The 17742-nt window shown below is 37.3% G+C and overlaps 1 protein-coding gene across 22 annotated transcripts in view; it reads left to right on the top strand.

Annotated features, from left to right (window-relative positions):
• Window positions 1-17742, top strand: part of Dst (dystonin) — a 427642-nt gene that overhangs the window by 303171 nt on the left and 106729 nt on the right. For 17 of the 22 annotated variants that reach the window (XM_021721801.3, XM_078019848.1, XM_078019847.1 and 14 more), the window contains 9 exons: window positions 200-415; window positions 581-730; window positions 1752-1985; window positions 3165-3317; window positions 4645-4878; window positions 5334-5600; window positions 7024-7569; window positions 8667-8843; window positions 15885-16008. In XM_021721801.3, the coding sequence (XP_021577476.2) occupies window positions 200-415; window positions 581-730; window positions 1752-1985; window positions 3165-3317; window positions 4645-4878; window positions 5334-5600; window positions 7024-7569; window positions 8667-8843; window positions 15885-16008 (2101 nt within the window). The remainder of the gene's footprint in view (window positions 1-199; window positions 416-580; window positions 731-1751; window positions 1986-3164; window positions 3318-4644; window positions 4879-5333; window positions 5601-7023; window positions 7570-8666; window positions 8844-15884; window positions 16009-17742) is intronic. The other 5 variants (XM_021721816.3, XM_021721817.3, XM_021721819.3 and 2 more) reach the window with 1 other exon arrangement.

A 17742-nucleotide genomic window follows, 5' to 3' on the forward strand; every position in this document is an offset into this window, starting at 1 on the left:
TCTACCACCTCTGAAAGTCGCCTCTACTTCCCAAAGCACCAAGCTGGGGTACCCAGCCATGGGACATCCTGTATCCAAACTCTAACAATTATCTATTTATGGATTTATGGTATCAGCTAAGCAAGTACTTAGTACTTTTATGTTTATTGTTTATGTTTTTCACTGAACAGTAACCAGATCTGGGTATGTTTCTTTTCAGACATTTGAACTGGGATTGGCTCCAATTGCTGTGATTTTAAGAAAAGATATGAAGTTGGCAGAAGAGTTCTTGAGGTCTCTTCCCAGTAACTTCCCCAGAAGACATCTTGAGGAGCTGAGCATGAGCCAGCAGAGCTTGCAGGCTGCCTTCTCTTCCCTTGGCAGTGTGTCTTCAGAAAGAATGAAGCATATTATGCTTGCAGTGGACTCTGAAATGGTAGGCGTGAAAGCAACAAATTTTGAATGAAATTTGGGTGTTTGAGAATTTAGTCACAAGATGAAGTATTTTATTTTTAGAGTGTTAAGCCCTTAAAAAAGAACCCCTGTTTATAGAATTCTGAAATTTTGGAGACAGAAATGAATGCACAACTTTATTTTCCAGTCTAAACTAGCAGTTTCCCATGAGGAATTTCTGCATAAACTTCAGTCTTTCTCAGATTGGATATCAGAAAAGAGCAAATCTGTGAAGGATATTGAGACTGTGAATGTTCAAGATCCTGAACATGTAAAGAAAAGTTTGGCGTTTCTTAAGGCAAGTACCAGAATTAATGTGACAAAGTACATTATAAAATCTATGGATGTATGTAGTGAGTGTTTAAAAATTGACTTACTGTATAAATCTTTTTGACTTCCTTAAGACAAAAAAGAATTCTTTGTCTCTAAGAGGTGTGTCTTCATAGTTGACATAGCCATAACATAATCACAACTTTTGGGGCTGGGGTTGGGGCTCAGTGATAGAGCGCTTGCGTGAGGCACTAGGTTCAATCCTCAGCACCACATAAAAATAAAGTAATAAAATAATGATATTGTGCCCACCTATAACTAAAAAGTAAATTAAAAAAAGAGTGAAGGGGAGAATTAAAAAAAAATAATCACAACTTTGTGGATGCTATTCTGATGCTGTCCCAAATATTTTATCAGACTATGACTACTGTTGACATATTGAGCTTTGTATGTATATATTTGTTTATGTATTATTTAATCACATAAACACAAAATAGTATAAATTATACACAGTAGTATAAATAGTTTTTCTATGGTAGTCAGTTTTGGCATGATTTTTTATTTTCAAGCTCTTAGTTTGAACAACATGCCCCATGAACATGGTGAGACTCCTTTCCTCAGAATCAGAAAATTGAGATTCTGGCCTGTTTAATTCATTCATATTTCACATTTCCTGGATTCCACAATTGTTTAATTGTTACCACAATTAAATAGATGCTGTGAATATTAGGGACTGATATTTAATGTCATTGGTTCTCTTAAGTGTTATAAATATATGTAAATTGGACCTTTGTCTTTTGGCAGAATTTAAGTGTAATACACAGGGTAAGATAAAATATTCCTGGAAGGGTTATTTATTTTACATAGTGTATTAACTACCATGCATTTAATTAATTAATTGTCATGTTACTAGATGATGAATAATGAAAACAGTGTCATTAAACTTTTGACTACTGATCAAAGGAGCATATTTGAAAAGTTAGTCATATTAATGTAAACTTCATCATGACTTCATTCTTTCTTGATAACTTCTACAACTTTGTTTACAGAATGTGTTAAAAGATCTTGGACATACCAAAATGCAACTGGAGACTACTGCCTTCGATGTTCAGTTCTTCATTTCTGAATATGCACAAGATTTGTCCCCCAACCAAAGCAGACAACTGCTGAGGCTCTTAAATACAACTCAGAAGTGTTTTCTTGATGTACAGGAATCAGCAACTACTCATGTGCAACGTTTAGAGACTCAGTTACAGCTAGAACAAGATCTCGATGATCAGAAGGTTTGCCTTTGTAGAGATGGAATTCTTTGTTTTGACTTTAGTGTGAAAACTTGATGTAGATTGCAAGGATAATAGCATTGGTAGAAAGATTTTCTGGACGGTGTTAATGGACAGGACCCTGCAGTGTTTAACAAATATTGTTTTTTATAACGATGCCATAATTTAGCTTAGACTCTCTGACACTAGTTAGTGTAGGTCCATTCTTTATCCTCTGCCTCCCACCTATCCCCAATAATAGGAAATAAAGTTGCAGTCAGAAATGTCAAGGGATAAATTAATGAACATATGGCAAAGGAAAGATAAGAGTATCTTTTTCTTCTGGGAGATGATATGGCAGCTCTGATTGTGGGCTTTAGGGTCAAATTGCCTGAGTTTGCATGACAGCTGCCATACTCACTTGTGTGAGTGAGAGCAAGTCACTTAACTGTAGTTTTCTGATGGGTAAATTGGAAATAATAAGTGTTTATCTGGTAGTGTTATGAACACTGACAAAAGAATATATGTAAAACACTTAGCATGTGCTAGGTTTTTAATAAACATGAAGTGTTGTACTATAAGATGAATAATTAGTGTATATATAATAGGAACATGAAAGAGGCAAGTAATTAGTTTTGACTTATTAATCTTTTAGAAGATTTACTGAGTTGCACTAGAGTGCTATATCTAATAGCAATAATGAGAAAAATTTGGGAGTGCAATTAGACATAGTGATTAAGTAAAAAGTATTGCATGCAATTTTTTCTTTATTATTTCCTGAAGCACCCAGGCATTGTCTCTAGCATGATAACTTGTATATACTTATCAGATATGTTGACTGACAAATCACGACTAACTTCTCTTTTGGTGTCCTTTTGCAGAATTAATTATGTGTGTCGCAGGTTTCAAGAGCTTAAGAAAATGAGATGTTTCTTCCTGTTGGTCAGAAGTTCCATCTCTTACACATATGCATGGCCAGTATTCTGTTGAGCAATTTCATCCACACACCATCTCTTTCCTTGTATATGGGACATGCTCGTTCTTTCTGTATCACTTGGCTCAGTGTGTACCCCACTGCTATCATGTTTACAGCATACTTATAAAAGCTTAGTAGAGGAAATTTGAAAAGTTTGTTCTAATAAGAAATAACACATAGTAATTTTGAACATACATTAAAGGTGTTTTGGGATTTCTCCATTTTAGATTGTGGCAGAGCGTCAACAGGAATACAAAGAGAAACTGCAAGGGATATGTGATCTCCTCACCCAGACTGAGAACCGCCTAATCGGTCACCAAGAAGCCTTTGTGATTGGAGATGGCACCATGGAGTTGAAGAAGTACCAGTCCAAGCAAGAGGTAGAACTTGGTTTTGTATTAGCAAAATACAAAATAACTGTGTTCATGTTAGGTTTGATTACTGTCATTTGGAAGGCAATTAGATAGTTGAAAAATAGAAAAGCAACGCATACCTATAAGTTCCTGGCCTGAGCTTTAAATTTTATTTTAAAAGTTGGATTTCCAACTTGGAGCAGGCCAGGTAATTTTCTAGGTAAGATACTGGATGAAGGAGGTATTAAAGGAGGTTTGATGGTGGAAATAGCTTGAGTAGTAAATTAAAATTTGAATCCATTTAAAGTTAGACTTCTCACTTGTAGACCAGGAAAAATTAGCCATCACTTTGGGGTTTTTGTTTGCTTGGTTTTCACTTTTTTAGCTGCTGCTACTTCCTCCCATATTTCTCTGTCATTTGTTCCCTTTTATTGAAGGATGATGAGAAACAAATTAAAAACATCAGATCAGAATATCTTTATTTTGGTATCAGGATAAAGAATATTCTCACTCACTAGATACCTGTTTGTTCAGATTCCAGACTATACCTATTGTTAGCTTCATAACTTAATGTTTTTGAGCCTTGGTTTGTTCATTGGTTGTATTTTCATTGCTACATTATTATAAGAGTTAAGTAAATATTCTGAATTAAATCATGAGCATAGTGTCACACAGTAATGACTAAATAAATAGGATCTCTTTCAATTCAGATATTTCTCAGAAAAATTTAGGAGGCTTAAGATATGGAGAAAATAATATTAAAATTCAAATGTAGTATAATGTAGAGAATTAAAATGCACAATAACAGAGAAAAAGTTATATAGGGAAATCTCCTCTGTTGAGACAAGGGAAAACTACTGAGAAAAGATCTTAATTTTGAGCTTCCTGGCAGTCAGGTCAAAGAAGCAAATATTATAAGGTCTGATGTTTAATAGAAGGAGGTATCTTAGTTCACTGGGGGAACTATTTTCTTTTTATCCTGAGCAGTAAATATATATCCCTCATATATATGTTTAGCAACAGAAAAATATTACTATGTATTTACAAACTTTGTAAGTATACTTGTAAAAAAAATCAGCACATGCAAATTTGCATGTATACTGACTACTTCAATGTTTTCAGAATTTCACAAACTACATTTTTTTTGTTAAGCATGAAAATCTCATGCTTTTCCTCTTTGTTGAGATTTAAAATTATATTAAGTCTTATGATTACTATAAACCAATTCAAATAAACATTTTCAAAATGCTTTGTCAAACTACATGTGCTGGACTCTCTGTTTTCCCTTCTAAGAATTATAGCTCTAGAAGAGTGAAGTTGATAATAATGTACTGTTTTTTTTTTTATATTCCAGGAGTTGCAGAAAGATATGCAGGGAAGTGCACAGGCATTGGCTGAAATAGTGAAAAACACAGAGAACTTCTTAAAAGAGAATGGTGAAAAGCTGTCCCAAGAAGATAAGGCTTTGATAGAACAGAAACTTAATGAAGCGAAGATAAAATGTGAACAGCTGAATTTAAAGGCAGAACAATCGAAAAAGGAGCTGGATAAAGTTGTGAAGACAGCAATCAAGGAAGAAACTGAAAAGGTCCTATTCAAATGCATGGTTCACTGTTGCTTTGTCAAAAATGATTACATAGCAGCTACTTGATTTTATTTAGTGATATCGGGTAGTAGTGAGCAGTAAGTAGCACCAAGAACTAGAATTCTGGGTGTCCAGGTTTGTAACTGGCCAGATACAACAAAAGCCTTGGAACATTGGCTTTGATTCACTTCTTAAAAGTGAGTGGGCTGTGAGACTCTGGACTTGTAGAGAGTGTGATCCCTCATCAATAGTAATTAAAATTTTGGAATGTATTTCTAAGAGCAATGAGAACTTCAGAGTAAACTGCCTGTTGCTTTAAGGTTTTAATTTTAGTGTGTAAACTTTCACTGCCAATTTTTAAAATCTAAAATTATCGAAATATTTATTTATTCTGTGGGTGTCTTAAAACCATGCCTTGGCCTGCAATCATAATACCTGTGTGAACCTTCCCTGCCCAGGTTGCCGCTGCGAAGCAGCTGGAAGAGAGTAAAACCAAAATAGAAAACCTTTTGGACTGGTTGTCAAATGTCGACAAAGATTCAGAAAGGGCGGGGGCAAGACACAAGCAGGTCATTGAGCAGAATGGGACCCATTTTCAAGAAGGCAATGGGAGGTCGGCGATGGGAGAAGAGGATGAAGTCAATGGTAACTTGCTAGAAACTGACCTTGATGGGCATGTTGGAACCACTGAGGAGAATCTGAACCAGCAGTACCAGAAAGTGAAGGTATGTGGCTTTAAACATAGTGGTGTCATCAGATTCTGTTTCCAGGTCAGTAAAAATAGAAATGACCTAGCACATATGAAGACTTGATGGCCACAGAAAGGGATGTCCTTTGTTATCCTGATGTTAAATATAGGTTAAGTGAATTAAAGACGAGTCAGAAAAAATAAAGAGAACTCATTAGTGATGGCGCACTCTACATAAGTGAGGCAGTAGCATAAGCAAGTAACCAAGCCCATAGTAATAGTTGACATTCATGGGACCATTATGATGGACCAGATACTCTTCACTCTTTCTTCCTTACCTCATTTAGTCCTCCCAGTTACTCTTCAAGGTTTTTATTTTCATTTTACAGGAAAACTGTGACTTACAGAGCTCAAGTAGCTTGCCCAAGTTATACATGTTGTAAGGGAGAGGGTTTGGATTAAAATTTAGCTTTGTCCTCAGTCACTCTGGTAGGTTTGAATCCATGTTTGCAAACTGGCTTGCTGAGCAGTCTTGAGTCACTTGTACCCTTTCTGAGCTCAGCTCATCTAGACAGTGCAGGCTGTTGTTGAAAGGAGATTATTTTTTTTTTTTAAAAAAAAAAAGCCCTTCAAAAAACTCCAAACAGTTGTAATTAGAGCTAGGATGGATGCCTACTATAGGATCAAAGGCAACCTTTGAAGAACCATTCTTAAAGTGTCACATAAATGATCTTGTCTCAGTGTTGCCTTTGGTTATGGAAATGACTGGACCTAGTGCCTATCAGTGTCTGCAGGAAGTAGTCTTGGTATGGATCACATATACTCTTCACAGTAAATCTGTGCTATACAGAGGTTATTGTCTCCATTTCCACAGTCTGGAAACTGAAGTCCAGTGATGCTAAGTCACTCCAGTATTTTCTTTTATTATATCTGCTCCTTTAACTTCTATTTGGCTTCTCTGTGTATCGTTCATGTATAATTATTACAAAAATGTTTTTATTATTTTAAAATTACAAGTTATTTTTTCCCTAACTAAATGTTTTATAGAGATCATTCCCTAATTTTTTTTAAAAAAATCATTTACTCAATAATAAGGTAAAGACTTTATCAGTCCCTCTTGGGTTGCTGTCAGGGATCAATGAGTAAAATGTGATTAGATTATACCTGCTTCCTTTAGAATTTGAATAGAAATTTGTTATGTTTTTCCCCAGCTTCTCAAAAACATTTGTCCTCTGTGATTAGTATATAAGTACTTATTAGAGAAGTATAGAAATTTTCTTAAAAAAATAAGATTAGGGAGATCAAAATACAATTCTTGCTGTTCTGAAATTCATCAAAGGAGAATATTGTTCGGCTTGAGAATCGGGGCAAGAAGCCCTTTGTCATGGACACCTGTCAGTCCTGAGGCCACAGGGAGTTCCAGACAGCTTTAAAATTATGGTCAATTTGTTTTCACGTAGGCTCAACACGAAAAGATCATCTCTCAGCACCAAGCAGTCATCATAGCCACACAGTCCGCACAAGCACTGCTCGAAAAACAGGGCCACTATCTCTCTCCTGAGGAAAAAGAGAAACTGCAAAAGAACATGAAGGAACTGAAGGTACATTATGAAACTGCACTGGCAGAGTCTGAGAAGAAAATGAAGTTAACACACTCCCTGCAGGAAGAGTTAGAGAAGTTTGATACTGATTATAGTGAGTTTGAGCACTGGCTCCAGCAGTCGGAGCAAGAGCTTGAAAACCTGGAAGCAGGTGCAGATGACTTCAGTGGCTTAATGGCCAAGTTGAAGAGGCAGAAGAGTTTCTCAGAAGATGTCATTTCTCACAAAGGTGACCTGAGGTACATCACAATTTCTGGAAACAGGGTGTTGGAAGCTGCCAAATCTTGCAGCAAGAAAGAGGGAGGCAAGGTCAGCAAGGATAACATTGACACTTCTGCAACCTACAAAGAAGTCCAGAGCAAACTAGATCATGCTACTGATCGCTTCAGGTCTCTCTACTCTAAGGTAATTTTTTAAATTTTTTTTTTTTTAGGGGAAAGATCAATCTATGGTTATAGTTTTCATGCTGTCCTTATAACTTTTATTTTGAATTTAGAAGCAGGAAGCCTAAAAAAATGATTCAGGGGAAATCATAGTTTAAGTTTTATTTATTTGCTTTGCTTCTGACAGAGGTGTTTAAAGTTTAGGAGTTTAAAGTTACTTAGGTTTTTTTTTTAATTTTTAATTGTACATGGACATAATACCTTTATTTTATTTATTTTATGTATGTGGTGTTGAGGATTGAACCCAGTGCCCTACACATGTGAGACAAGCCCTCCACCACTGAGCCACAACCTACGCCCTAAAGTTACTTAGTTTTGACAGGGATTTATAGGAAGCCATAGATCACCACTGTAATATATAATATGACCACCAGATGGGGATCTCGTGTAACTAAACTAAAAGGGGCTGTTGGCCTCAAGCTTGGGAACTGCTTTCTTATCAAATATAAGACTGCCCCACAGATGTATTTGATGAGTACATTATTTGCATACTTAATTACTTACACGATGTTTTGTTGCCTACCCCCACTTTTTTTTTAAACATCTGTGGACAAGTTAAGTAGTTTTGTTTAGAAACAACAACCACCACCTAAGCACTATTTCCGTTTTCAGTGTCAGTGTATAGACTGGCAAAGGGGCATAAGTGCTTTTAAAAGTATCACTGACTCTTACTCTACACTCTTCTATTTGTGTCACTCAATCTTATACGATATTTGGAAATGATTTATTAAGCATTTGTAAATCTTTTCATCAAATGCAAATTTAAACACATGGTGTATAATACCCAGGGAATGTGCCCTGGCAGATCTGCTCTGATGATTGATATCTTTATCCTTCGTTTGAATTCATACAAATCTACTGACTATTTTCTTGTTTGTAGAGTTGCTTTTTGACTTCTTCGTGTAAAGTGGGGGGGACCTAAGCTTTACAACTTTGGTTGAATTCCTTTGTTTCCCAAGTTACATAGTTCATAGGTCCTAGAGTTATTTGACACAGGAGAAGATAGTAGGTTTTAATCTCCCTTGCATTCTGCCTCTTGTTTTTTTTTTTTTTTTTTAGTGCAATGTTCTTGGAAATAATCTTAAAGATCTGGTGGACAAATATCAACACTACGAAGATGCTTCATGTGGACTTCTTTCTGGGCTTGAGGCCTGTGAGGCCATAGCGAGCAAACATTTACTTGAACCTATTGCTGTGGACCCCAAAAATCTGCAGAGGCAGTTAGAAGAGACCAAGGTAAGAAAGAAAAAAAGGAGAAAGAAAGAGAAAAGCAAGAAAGACCATCAAATAGTTTCTCATGCTTTTGTGATTGTTTTACCTTGAGTAGAGGAATGAAGGATGGGAAAAGTATGCTTCCCTCTCCAGAGGGAGCTATGACTTTGATTCTCCAGTCTCCTCCCTTGCCCAGAGTTACTCAGCTGGTTTGACATTGCCCTTATGGGTATCTGCACTATCCAGTCTCTTCAAGTAAAACCCAGAATTGTCCAGGCCTCTTTATGTATCTTGTTTCTTTGTTTCTTCCTCTATTAGAATTAAGTTCTGTGAGGATAGGTGTTTTAGTTTTGTATATTGCTATGTTCCTAGTGCTTGGGCTGTTACCCGGACTAAAGTAGGTGCTCAATAAATATTTGTTCAAAAATGGGAAGGTAGAAGGGAATAAGGGATCTCACTATAATACAGAGTTCTCAAGGGCCAGGACTGGGGTTTTTGTTGAGTATCCTCGTGATTCCTAGAAATATAGACTTCAGTTTTTACTCAGCACAGTTCTCAAAATATCTGCCTGTGGGTTGGGGGGATTGCTTACTGTAGCACAGTTAGGTAGCATGTGCAAGTTCCTTAATTTGACCCCTAGCACCATGAAAGCAAAGCAAACTGTCTTCCTGCCTTTTCAGAAATGCAAGCTTGATATCATAATTGTATAATCATTCAGACCACAGTGTTAGAGAAAATCTCTATTTCTTAAATTTAAAGCATATTTTAAAATTCTAATGTAAGGAGAGAGAATGTTTTTAAAATATTTTATTCTTATTAGAAACAATCAATAATTTTGAATTAGAAAGTTCTAATTCATAAACTATTCAATGATTTCTTTTAGCTGGGAGTAGCAGCAACTAATTGCTACCCTAGCTAGAAAGTAAACAAAAAATTTTCAGTACACTGCCTTTTAGAATATAATTGCATGCTCGTTACAGTGTCATGAACCACCATTGTGCCATTAACAAGGAAAACAGGTCCCCTATTAGTTGAGCTTAAAGTCAAGTATTGCCTGAGACTGGTGATTGCTTAGCTAAGGTAAATGTGGCAGATCAAAGCCAAGCAGTAAGACATTGTGTGGAGTGGGTGGAAGTGAAGGCTGGGAGCAGGGAGTGGGTAGAGGGCCGAGGGCACTGCTGCTTTCCTGGGCTGGAGCGTTCACCCCATCTGACCTGCACACCAGGCGGTATCCTGGGCCAGGTAGGTGTCCCCAGATTAATGCAGCCCCCCTGGGGTTGATGCCTTCCTTCAGTGTGCATTTTCAGTCCTGATTTTTCTTTGGTTCTTAATTAAGTTTTCAGTTCCCACTGATTATGTGTTCAAGGGCAGCATAAATGCCAACGGCAGAGGAGATCCTGTGGCACTTAAGGCTATTGTTTTGATGAGAAATGCCAATAGTTTAACTAAGATTGATGATATTACGTTTAATTAGAAAGTTAGGCATTTTAGTATAATAGAAATATCTTCTAAGTTAGGTATTTCTAGTGTAAAAATACAATTTTTTAAAGTTAGATCTGTGTTAGGAAATGGATTACGGCCTATATAAAAGTAATTTTTATGTAACTAGAGCAAAATAAAAAAAAAAAAGAAAGACCCAAAGGATAGCTAAGCTTTTTAATTAAACTGATACAGAGATTAATTTTAGAACAGAAAAAAGTTATTTAGTTAGTGTTGAAAAAAGCTCCTCAAGTCCAAAGGCAGTCAAAAAATACAAAGAGGAGAGAGTTATCTCAAAGGAGAATGAATTTTAATTAAGTCACAGCATAACTTTAAAAATTAAATGTGTAGTTGAAGCTGTTCCCGGCATATGTTTTGTTTTTCTCACAGATGATCTCCATATATAGTAAGGATTTTTATGAGGATTAGGTAGTCTGTTTCTTTTGTATCTATTAATATTTAATGATTATTTCTTTCAATAATAAGATAAACACTAAAGACTACTACAGATTTTTTTTCCCCAATACTAGGGATTGAATTCAAGTTGGGTGCTCTGTCACTGAGCTATATCCTTAGCTTTTTAGAAAAAATATTTTCTGTTTTGAGACACAGTCCAGCTGACATCAAACTTGGAATCCTCCTGCCTCAGCCTTCTGAGTAGCTGGGATTATAGGTGTGTACAACTGTATAAAAATCAATCTTTCCTGCCCTTACTGCTTCTTCTTATATTTTGCTGTGTAACAAATGTAATTTTGGCGGGCCTCATTAGTTCATTTGAAATATTTCCATCCAATACCATGTTGTTATTGGCCTTGTTTAAAAAAACAAAACAAAACAAAAAATCTATTAGCTGTGTTGTCAGTAGTCAGATACCACTAGGCTACAAGGACACTCCTCAAGATCCCCTCCAGAGAAATCACTGGATAAAACAAGATTTTAGCCCCTTCAGAGGCATAGAAGGCAGGATTCTGAGACCAGCCTGGAAGCCTAGGTTTGGAATCGGCCACAGGGCCAGATCATGTTGACCAATGATGTAGCCCTTTGAGGCTTGCACTGAGCCTGGTGGTGGTAAGCCAGGAAAGTTTTATGACCTGGAAAAGGAACCTCAGCTTCATAGGCTCCATCTTTCTCTGGTGCAGGCAAGAAGACCAAGGTCATAATCTTGTAGTATTCTGTGTCATGGATGCTAATTCCATTGGAATCTATTCAAAATAAGACATCTATTTAAATAATTCAATTTTCAGTTTTGTTACAAAGTAGTTGTGTAAAACATGATTCTCATTACATTACAACCTCATACATGTTAACTCTTTTTTATTTAATTACGGAGAGCAAAGGCATGGGACATTTTGAGGAGAAGTGAAGAAGGGACATTCTTTTATAATCTATTCCTTCATATTAAGATAATATGCATGTTAAGATATGGAGATTCCTCGGAAAGCAGGGAATGGTATCACCATTCGACCCAGCTATTCCCCTTCTAGGACTATTCCCAAAAGACCTAAAAAGAGCATACTACAGGGATACAGCTTCATCAATGTTCATAGCAGCACAATTCACAATAGCTAGACTGTGGAACCAACCTAGATGCCCTTCAATAGATGAATGGATAAAAAAAAATGTGGCATATATACACAATGGAATATTACTCAGCACTAAAAAATAACAAAATCATGGCAATTGCAGGGAAATGGATGGCATTAGAGCAGATTATGCTAAGTGAAGTCAACCAATCCCTACAAAACAAATGCCAAATGTCTTCTTTGATATAAGGGGGATGACTCAAAACAGAGCAGGGAGGAAGAGCATGACAAGAAGATTACCATCAAACAGGAAGGAGAGGTGGGAGGGAATGGAAGAGAGAAGGGGAATTGCATGGAAGATGGAAGGAGACCCACATTGTTACACAAAAATACATAAAAGACAATGTGAGGCGAAGGGGAGAAAAAAAATAAGAGAGAGAGAAAGAGAAATGATGGGGTAGAGGGAGGGGAAGGTAGGGGAGGGGTGGGGAGAGGAGGGGGGATAGGAAGGGCAGCAGAACACAACAGACACTAGTATGGAAGTATGTATAAACATGGTGGTATAACCAGTGTGATCCTGCAATCTGTACACATGGGAATAATAAGAATTCATACCCCATTTGAAACAAATGTATGATATATGGTATGTCAAGATCAATGTAATGTTTTGAGCATCTAATAAATTTCTGATGTTTTTTTAAAAAAAGATAATAGTGCAAGCCTGGTTGACACTGGATGTTTTTATAGAACCATATAAAAGTTATACGTAACTTTTACACATATTTACTCTTTTCAGTAAATGTTTGCATTCTGGGTCCATTGTTAAGTTTTGTAAAAGACATTGTTAAGATTTATTAAAACCCTGTCTCTGTCCTTGGGGAATTCAAATATAACAACAACAACAACAACAACCAATGTCCTTAACTTTATTTCATCTTTTAAATAAACATGTGATATAAATAAGCTGTCCCTCTGGCCCAGATTTCAGTCTGATTATAGGTAAAGTTCATGTCTCCAGGAATTTCCTCCACTTTTTGTTACTATGTCTCTGGGAGAATTTCCCAAATACATCTACTCTGATGTAGACTCTTTCCTCTGGAAGCAGGTCAGATCTGTAACTCTGACCACAGATTCCTTATTGGCCAGGGTTGGGAGGGCCTTTCTACCTCTACGTGGGCTGCTTGTGTGTATTCGAGTTTCTTGTGTTATAAAGATGAGTTCAAGTTTCTGTCATTAGGTTTAAGCACTTATTTTAAATAATGAAAAAAAAATGCTGACATATCAGAAGGCCTTTTAGGTCTTACACTTGATATTTTCATTTATTTACTTATTTGTTCACTCACTTATTCCAGAAACTTATCAAGGCCTGCTATATGGTAAATGCTGGGCTATGCATGGATAATTAAAAGCTGATTAGGATGAATTCCTAGTTCTCAGACAGGTGGCAGTTTGATAGAAGAGACAGATCAAGGCAATAACATTCACAGTATGTTTATGGGACTTCCCAGGAGAGTACTTATACAACTAGGTAAGGAGGCGGGGTGTGCAGGTTACATAAGAGGCCAGTGTGTAGAGATGTGAAGGCATTGGGTCCAGCATGAGCAAATAGCTAAGAAATAGCTGTGTTGTTGGGCATTTCTGGAACAGGAAATGGAGAAAGAGAAGATTGCAGATAGAATGGGGGAATAAATTACTTTGAGCCCTTTATAGCATGCTCAAATCTTAGCCTTACGAAGGGAAGTTCCTGGAACAGCAATTTGGTCAGATAACCTGCTTTAGATAAAACACATAAGGGTCTCTCTCAGGGGAGTTGTTGGAGACAGCTGCACAGTTGGTAGTCATTCTTCAGTGATTCACGTGAGGGAATACCCTGCAGTGATCCGAAGACTGCAGAGCAGGGGTCTGACTTTGAAAAAGTGTAAAGCATGTAAACTGTCTGGACTTGATGGTTGATCTGCACATGGAAAAGGTTTAAGAGAGGATGGAGTCTAGAAGTAGTTCCAGGTTTAGTTCTCAGGTAATCAGATTTAACCTAAGAGGAAGTACAGGTGTGGGGAGTGAGATGATGAGTTCAGATTTCGATTTTTTTTTTTTTTTTAATGAGTGTTAAGGTCGCTGTTTACACCCAGATGGAAACATTCAAGAAGCAGTTGGAAACCTGGGCCCGTGACCAGAGATGAGTTAATCTCCATTTAGACAATGGGACTTTGAGATCTGAATGCTGGGCAGAGGAGAGCTCAAGTATCTTGGTGAATGAAGATAAGCCAAGAGTGGGTCCTGCCATCCCACTTGGGCAGAGGTCTGTCGGGAGTGTTAGGAATCTAGAACTAGCTTCTGGGAGACTTTCTGCTCCCACCATTTTTCCTCACTCGCACAGTTGAATTGCATTTGCTCCCTCAGATCTGCAGGTACCTCTGTGCTGCAAATTCAAGGGTTTGTTATCATTTGCCTTACATGATCTTTCTGAACCAGTTGACACTTTCCCATTTTTCTCTCTCCTTGGGGTCAGAATCACACTGGGCCCATTTCTACCTATTTGATCACATTTGTGCAGTCTCCCCTCCCTGTCATATAAACAGAAGTATCCATCATGGTGCTGCTTAATCTCCTTCTCTGGCGTTTCTGGACTTTCTCCGTTAGTGGTCTCCTCATGGGTCTTGATTTCTGCTTAATATCTAGTGCCATTTGTGTTCAGGGTCTCCTCCATTGCCAGCTTTGCTTTTTCTTTATGTATAAAGTCCAGAAAGCTCTTTGAAGTCATGAACTCCCAAATAGGCTTATAAATTTGTGAACACAATTGTGTTACTGGGCTTAAAAACTCAGGCTACTTTTCTCCTCTTGGCTCCTCTGTGCTTTATTCCTGCCCTCTGAGTGGTGCCTGTCAATGGGGCATTTTGTGATGATAGGTGTTCTGTCACCTGCTCTGCCTACCATGGCAACCACTAGTCACTGGGGGCTATTTTGCTCTGCCATTGAGAAATTGAATTTAAAATTTTATTTTATTTCATTTGAAAAATCACTTTAGTTAGCCACTACTATATTGGTCCTGAGTCCTCAAACATTCCCGACTCAAATTGTACTTTGTCAGCCCCGACAGACCAGATAGTGCAGTGGTGCTCAGTCCTCAGTGGCCCTCACTTGACTGGTCTCTGCTTGCTTTTTCCCCTGCCACTGGATTTTTCCCATGAATTGCTACAAATTTAGCCTTCGTATAGGTCAGCCCTGAACATTTCGACACTTAATCAAAAGCCCTGAATAAGTCTGCATTGCTGTCAGATACAACAGCAAGCCCTTGGCCTGGCTTTCCAGCCTGATTTCTTTTAGGCCCCCACCCTTGTGCCTTCTGATTGTTCTGGGGGAGGTGCTCTCCCTCCCCACATCCACACTCTCCACAGGCCCCATTGCATTGGCAACACCATGGCAATGGCCCTGTTTCCCTCTCTAGTTGCTCTGTCCCTCAACTTCCAGTAGCATTTTTTCCCTACTCATATTTGATGCTTGTCACTTCCTGCCTTAGACTACAATTCCTGTAAGATTTGTGTCTATTTTATTTTTGTGTTCATGGAATATAGCAAGGCTTCTTGATAGATGTTTGCTAACTTTTATTGTTATCAACAAACATAAATATAACTTGGTATTGAGTCAGGACCTACTGGTGTGGAAGTCCTTAACTTCTTCTTACCTGGAGTCAGAGATGGTCCTGGATGTCTTTGGTAATAGAGTTGTTGTCAAAGCCTAGAAATGAGGATTAAGGGAGAACCTGGGCTATAGTTAATAGGATTCTAAGGTTAGGAACCGGAACATTATTAGGAACATAGGCTGATAGTTTATTTCAAGACTTATTTTTTTGTTATTCAGGCTGGCTGATGCTTTTCTGGCTAATGCAGCTTTATAATGGCCTTATTCTAAGAACTCCAGAGTAAGTTTATAATGATGAAAATTTTTATGATGGAAAGTTTACTCTGTCTGGTTTAACTTTATCATATTGTAAATCAGTTTTTCCATATTGGAAAACTGTTATTTAGTCTTCTTGAGTATAATTGGAAAGTGTTTAATCCCATAGGCTCTGCAAGGACAGATATCAAGTCAGCAGGTTGCTATAGAGAAACTGAAAAAAACAGCTGAAGTACTTCTAGATTCCGGGGGATCTTCACTTCCAGCCAAAAATGAGATCCAGAAAACTCTGGGTAAGAAATTCATTTTCTTGTTTCCTTTCTCATAGGTAAATTCTAAAGGCAGATATTCTAAAAAACATAGAGAAAATGTATATATTGTATTACTTGTGGTCCTTCTCTGTGAAATGGTTATGCAGGATATGGGAATCATATATTTCTATATGTGCATGTGTGAAATTTAAAAAAAAATAATGTTCACAGCAGGTGATTGGACATATATTTCACCAAGATAAAGCATGAAGTAAAATCTGAGTGGAAATTTTATGTGAATAGAAGAATAGAACTCTATGCTTCAAAAGCCACTCTGTAGAAGGGGGATACTTTTTTCATTCTTATTGACATCCAAACTTTTTGATTAGATGCCTGTAACAATAAATAATTTCAACCTGCCCCCTCTATAAACACATATACTTATAAATTATATGCTCATATTACTGTATTTTCACATGTATTATAATTATAAAACCAAAACAGAATTTTAAGATATAAGGTGAAAGTATAAATGGCAATTTTAACATTTTGTTCCATGTCCCCATCTTGTACATCCACACAGAGACCACTGTTGTTGGGACTTGAAAGATAAAGACTATCCTAATTGTATTTCTGTTATTTGAAGAGCCATTTTAGTCCCTCCCCCATCCTTGCAACCACCATTGTTAAGGGTCCATAGTTTCATTTTTAGTTGTTTAAATTTCATGTTACATTAAGACTTTGAAGTTTCTCTCTGGCATTATTTCATAATGTGTGAAACTGTATTTAGGATACAGAGGAATTTCTCAAAGATCTTTCTGACTTCTAAGAAGACCAGCAACTTAAAAAAAAAAAAAAGAAGATAGTAGATATTGTTTTGTAGCTTTTTCTAAAATATGTTTTGGCCACTAAAATAAAGAATTTAGTTCCGTGACAATATTTTTCACTAAGAAATGCAGAACAAATAGTGTCTTTGTTCAGGCTGCTGTTATAAGAAGGCATAGAGTGGATGGCTTAAACAACAAATATAGTTTTGGAGTCTGGAAGTGCAAGATGAGGGTGCCAGTAAGTCATGGTCCTGGCAAGGGCCTTATTCCTGATTTATAGATGGCCACTTTCTTGATGGATCCTTCCTTGCATGGTAGAGAATGGTGGAGAGGGATCATCTCTCTCATGTCCTTCTTATAAGGACAATGGTCCTACTCAAGAGGGCTCCTCTCTCATGAACAATTGCCTCCTCCAAGTGACAGGAAAACCTAAGTGTTTTTCTCACACAGCACTAAACACAACACGGACTATTTCTTTTTTTTTTTTTTTAACAGAGAGAGAGAATTTTTAAATATTTATTTATTTTTTTAGTTTTCAGTGGACACAACATCTTTATTTTATTTTTATGTGGTGCTGAGGATCGAACCCAGCACCCCGCACATGCCAGGAGAGCATGTTACCACTTGAGCCACATCCCCAGCCCAACACAGACTATTTTTGTGAACTGATACAGAAGGGTTTTTCCCACACACCGAGCAGTGTTTCAGTGGAAATCAGCTGAGCTTTCTATAAACCTGACACTGTCTACCTGGCAAGGCATCAGATCCTATAGTCCCATAAGACCGCCTCCTTCCCCCTTCACATGCCAATCACAGTTCCCACTTTGAGACCTGTACTTCTGACCAACCAGCTATAAATTGAGGTTCCCATGATTACCTCAGATTCAATTAATTTGCTAGAGCAATTCACATAATTTGGGGAAATAGTTTATTTATATTCACCCATTTA

This window comes from Ictidomys tridecemlineatus, chromosome 8 (assembly GCF_052094955.1).
Source record: "Ictidomys tridecemlineatus isolate mIctTri1 chromosome 8, mIctTri1.hap1, whole genome shotgun sequence".
NCBI lineage: Eukaryota > Metazoa > Chordata > Mammalia > Rodentia > Sciuridae > Ictidomys > Ictidomys tridecemlineatus.